At 40.9% G+C, this 6,000-nt stretch overlaps 1 protein-coding gene across 1 annotated transcript in view; it reads left to right on the top strand.

Annotated features, from left to right (window-relative positions):
• LOC126272616 (histone acetyltransferase KAT8) overlaps positions 1-6,000 on the top strand; it is a 73,427-nt gene that overhangs the window by 39,832 nt on the left and 27,595 nt on the right. The window contains exons 3-4 of the mRNA XM_049975574.1: positions 5,493-5,637; positions 5,817-6,000. The exon at positions 5,817-6,000 is cut by the window's right edge and continues 35 nt beyond it. Coding sequence (XP_049831531.1) covers positions 5,493-5,637; positions 5,817-6,000 — 329 coding nt within the window. The remainder of the gene's footprint in view (positions 1-5,492; positions 5,638-5,816) is intronic.

A 6,000-nucleotide genomic window follows, 5' to 3' on the forward strand; every position in this document is an offset into this window, starting at 1 on the left:
AATCTAATTTTTCTGAATTGGCATTTAAAAAAAAAAAAATCCTGCATACATTACCCTCGAAAGTTAAAAAAATGATATTTTAAAGTAAAATCTGTCCAACTTAAAAATCGAAGCTCTCCTCGATTTGCATTGATTGATATGTCCAAATGGAGGATACCATTGTAATCATAAAACAATTTTCTTTCATATAAAAATAAACTCTTAACAAAATATCTAGAACTGTTACAGAGATACAGCATTTTAAACATTTTTCCAAAATTCGCATCTTCAGAATGGTGTTTGCAGTGTCATCTCTGGAGGCCTTTGGGGCAGGAATTTATTTGGAGGAAACCAAAAAATACATGTTTCTTACTTACTCTTGAATTTTAACGTATGCTAAATTCAATAACATCCGAAACTATGAAGGTAACCTGTGAACTGATACAGATTATGCCCCACTCAAATTATTGTTGGGACCGAGAATTAGATGAAATCTGAGGTGGAAAACTTGGAGATATTTAGCGAGTCGTGGAACGTTTATCAGAAAGACAGATTAGAGGCCATAGGAGGGGGAGTGTCCATTGCAGCTAACAAAAATATTATCTCTATTAAGATAGAACTTAAATGTGATAGTGAAGTTATCTGGTTGCATAGAACAGTTGTAGGTGAAACCAAGTCAATTGGATGTTTTTACTGGCCACCCGATTCCTCCGTGACTGTTCTAGACTCATTCAAAGAAGTCTATGGCCAGTAGTGCGTAAATATCCAGATCACGCAACACTAGTTGGAGGCACTTTAAGCCACCAAGTTTAGATTGGGATGTCTTTAGATTCATTGTGGGCCGTGTTGACAGACAGCCACAAATAAAAAATGTAATTTAATGCAGATGAGTAGGAAGAACAAACCTGTAATGTTCAGATACAGTATTACTAGTGTCCTGCTTGACACAGCCAAGTTGTTTAAATATCTGGGTTTAACACTGCAAAGCGATATGAAATGGAATGAGCATGTGATAACTGTGGTAGGGAAGGCAAATAGTCGACTTCAGTTGATTGGGAGAATTTTTGGAAATAGTGGTTCACCTGTAAAGGAGACTGCATATTGGATGCTGTTGTGACCTATTCATGAATAATGCTCAAAGTGTTTCGGATCCATACCAAGTTGGGTTAATGGATGGCACCGAAGCGATTCAGAGGTAGGCTGCTAGATTTGTTACTAGTTGGTTTGAACAATACGTAAGTGTTACAGAGAACTTAAATGGGAATCCCTGGAGGGCAGGTAACATTCTTTTCAAGGAACACTATTGATAAAATTTAGAGAAGCTGACTGCCAAACAATTCATATGTTGCATGTGAGGACCACGAAGATAAGATGTGAAGAATTGGGGCTCATACGGAGGCATATAAACAGTTGTTTTCCCCTGGCTCTATTTCTGAGTGGAACAGGAAAGGAAATGACTAGTAGTACTACAGTGTACCCTCCAGCTATGCACCATATGGTGGCTTGCGGAGTATCTGTGTAGATGTAGAAGGAACAATTAAGGTTCCCTTCCATACTCCTAAGGGGCATACATACCTAAGGAGTGCAGTAATTAAGGAAGATGACAATGAATAATGAGGCGTGCTGGTTCTGAGATATTGTTCCTAAAAGCTAACAACTACAGTAAAATCAACAAGTTAATACCCCTTAATCAAGGATGGCCCTTGCTCTGGTTGGTGTCTTTGGACAGGGTGGGCCATGAATGGCTTACAGCCTTTATTCGGCGTCATCTGGCGGTATGAGAAAACCTGCTACAGTAGCGCACTTGGCGGCAAAAGGGGTGCCAAAATGATTGGGGATGGGATAGTAAGTAACCCACCTGATACTCTCAGCTTGCAACGCACTTCGCTGCACTATTTGCATTACACTGGACACAGTATTACAATGCTGATACCAGGAGAACAAACCGGTTGTTCGGCATCAGAATTTGTACACGTGTAGGCAATAGAAGCACCTCGAGGGAACACAGATTGAGAAGGCGGTGCGGAAAAATGCAGCAACACACCTCTTGTTAAACAAATCGCAACAGAATGCTGACCCTGAATGCAGGGTAAGAATTCTGCTGTTTGCGAAATGCGGCAGATGACAATGCGAGTCACATGATGTTGCACAGGCAGGCTGCTGAGGGCACGGCTGGAAGGTGTTGCCTCGTCAGCGTGGAACAAGAGGCTGCTTGAGTGGTGGTTTAGTGTGCGTGGCATCCAGAAAGCATGGTCGTCTAAGCTCATCCTCCAACAGAATTGACTAACAAGGGTGCTGTGTTTACTAACAAGGGTGCTGGAGGCTGGTTTCCAGTCTGCGGAGCCCATCGTCTGCTGCTACAGGTGTAGGTGACAGAGGGAGTCGCCATAGTCCTTATGTGAAATGTAAGTTTGCGGAAGTAGAATCGATTTGCAGTCAGCTTCAAGTGCCATTTCTGTAAATTTTGTTAATAGTATTCTGTGAAAAGAACATCATATTCCCTCCAGGGATTCCCATTTGAATTCACGAAGCATCTCCGTAATACTCGCATGTTGATCAGTTCTACTGGTAACAAACTTAGCAACGCACTTCTGAATTGTTTCGATGTCTTCTGTTAAACTAACCTGGTGGGGATCCAACACTTGAATAGTATTCAAAACTAGGTCACGCTATATGTGGTCTCCTTTACAGATCAACCACACACTCATAAATTCTCCCAATAAACTGAAGTTCATCATTTGGTCTTCACTACTATCCTTCTTATATTTTCACTCAGTTTCATATCGCTTTGCATTATTAAGCATAGATATTTAATCTGAGTGGCTCTGTCAATCAGCATAATACACATGCTGTACTCAAACATTATGGAATCATTTTTCCTACTCATCAGCATTAACTTAACATTTTTCTACATTTAGAGTGAGCTGCCAACCATCTCACCAACTAGAAAATTTGTCTAAGCCATCTCGTATCCACCCAAAGTTATTCAATGATGACACCAAAGCATCATCAGCAAATAGCCACAAATTACTGCTCACTCTGTCCATCATATCATTTATGTATATAAGACGAATAAGAGCAGCCATATAACACTTCCCCAAGGGCACTTTTGATGATACCCTTGTCTCTGATGAACACTCACCATTGAGGACAAGGTACACGATGAACAGTATTTTGGAATCCATACTTGTTATAGAAATGTCTCTTTGTGTGTGTGTGTGTGTGTGTGTGTGTGTGTGTGTGTGTGTGTGTGTGTGTGTAAATTTATTACTTCTGTACGACTAACTCTATTTGCCGCTAAGTGCAACTGTAAAATTATATCATGCTATCACACATAGTGAAAAAGACAATTATGATGTCATAAACACTGAGATGCATGAAAAAATTGCAAATCATGCATGAAGTTTTAATAGATGTATTCTTTACTACTAAGACACTCCAACAGTTGGCTCAATTAAAAAAACTTCCTGACACCTGGCAAAACTTTTGGCTGCCTTCAGCTTCGAAGTGCAAATGAACATAGACAAAAACAATAGCCAACTGTAGAGCTGAGAAGAATCAATACAATAGAGACGTTTATCATGTTATAGAAATGCTAAACAGCTGCTCTCAGTGTACAAAGTCTCACCATCCAGCCACAGAGGAGCATACCCTCACAACTCAGTACCGCCCAGGACTAGAGCAACTGAATTACATTCCCCGCCAGAGTTTCGACTACCTCTCATTGTGTCCTGAACTGAGAAATGCCCTTCCCACCTGTCCCACAGTGGTAATTCCACTATCTACCGAACCTACACAATATACTCATCCATCCCTACACAATCCCTGATCACAACCCCTTACCTCATGGCTCATAGGCGTAGATGCCAGACCTGTCCCACGCATCCTCCCACCACCGCATACTCCAGTCTGGTCACAATCACCACCTATCCCATCAAAGGCAGGTCTACCTGTGAAACGAGCTGTGTGATCTGCAAGCTAATCTGCAACCACTCTGCTGCATTCTATATGGGCATGACGTCCAGCAAGATGTCTGTAGACATGAATGGCCACCGACAAACTGTGGTCAAGAAACAACTGGACCACCCTGTTGCTGAGCATGCCGCCCAACACGGCATTCTTCATTTCAGTGATTGCTTCATAGCTAGTGCTGTCTGGCTCCTTCCCGCCAACACCAGGTTTTCTGAATCGCACAGGTTGGAAGTCTCCTTGCCATAAACCCATCTATCTCCTTCCCTCCTCCCATTCCAGCACTACACACCCCTGTATCCACCAACCTACCCAGTTTTTTTTTTTCCTCCCCCTACCTACTACCCTGCTCTCCCCCGCCCACCATCTAACCTCCTGACTGCACCTGTCTGCCCTACTTTCTCTCCACCTCCTCCTCTGCATGCTCCCCAGCAGCACTTCGCCATCCCCCACCCCTACCCTGCTATCCTTCCCCCTCCCCCTCAGCCTCCTGTTTCCTCACCCATTATGAAGCGTATCCATGTATGGAAGTGAAACATGGGTGATAAATAGTTTAGACAGGAAGAGAATAGATGCTTTTTGAAATGTGGTGCTACAGAAGAATGATGCTGAAGATTAGATGGGGAGATCACGTAACTAATGGGGAGGTACTGAATAGAATTTGGAAAAAAAGAAATTTTGGCCCAACCTGACTAGAAGAAGGGATCGGTCGGTAGGACACATTTTAAGACATCAAGGGATAACCAATTTAGTATTGGAGAGGGTTAAAAATCATAGTCGGAGATCAAGGGATGATTACAGTATGCAGATTCAGAAGGATGTAGGTTGCAGTAATTACTTGGAGATGAAGAGGCTGGTATAGGACACAGTAGCATGGAGACCTGCATCAAACCAGCGTTTGGACTGAAGGCAACAACAACAAAGACTTTGTCTCTCACAGATTCATTGTAACTTTTCAAGTTTCTTAATATTATCTGTTTCTCGTTATTGCCAGTTTCTGTTACCTGTGACCATTTGGTATATTGCTCAGTTTTGGATTCTTCTTCATTTCACCTATATGTCCTCTTCTCTAATCGTACAAATCAGAATGTCTGTACATGACCAAAGGAATCTTGGTAAGGCCAAACTACCTGTTGCCCTTCTTCCATGTCACTAGTATCTAGGCCCAAAACAGACATAATATTCAAAGTGTCACGATTGGAGCTTAAGTTCCAATATGTTTTGCATTCTTTTAGTCAGTGTTTTCCACAAATTCTTTCCTTGTTGATTGTGTGGAGAACTTCATTTTTTATCTTATAAGTCCACTTAGTTTTCAGCATCCTTCTGCAGCACCACACCTCAAACAATTCTAGTCTTGTCTTTTCTGTTTTTTCTGCAGTCCATGATTCACTTCTATATCACATTGTGTGCCTCATAAAAGTTTAATACCTTTCTTTCTCAAATTAAGACCTATATTTGATATTAGTAGACCTTTTTGTTTACGGTAGCTTTTATATATTTAAGTGCTTGATTTTACACTTTGACATTCCTTAAAAACATTGCAGGATCATGAGCTCTCGCTTCCATATGTCAGACCAGCAGTGGAAGAACAATGAAAAGAATTCATCAGACTTGCTGTCAGATCAGACTGATAGAAAAATCACTCGGAATCAGAAGAGACGTCATGATGAAATTAACCACATTCAAAAGGTAGCAGCTCTGTACGTGAAATATTAATTAAAACTGTGTACATTATTGATAATTTCTTTTTTGTCCCATTATGAGGTGAGATTAAATGGACTTGTAAATATACTGCAGTGCTTTTAGCTTGTATTACTTGCCTACACCAAATAAAATGTAACATACATTTGATGTATCTCAATATTTAGACATATGCTGAAATGGATCCAACAACTGCCGCATTGGAGAAAGAACATGAAGCAATAACAAAGGTAAAATACATTGACAGAATTCAGATTGGTCGTTATGAGATAGATACTTGGTACTTTAGTCCATATCCTGATGAGTATGGGAAGCAATCTAAGCTTTGGATATGTGAATACTGTCTTAAGT

This window comes from Schistocerca gregaria, chromosome 1 (assembly GCF_023897955.1).
Source record: "Schistocerca gregaria isolate iqSchGreg1 chromosome 1, iqSchGreg1.2, whole genome shotgun sequence".
NCBI lineage: Eukaryota > Metazoa > Arthropoda > Insecta > Orthoptera > Acrididae > Schistocerca > Schistocerca gregaria.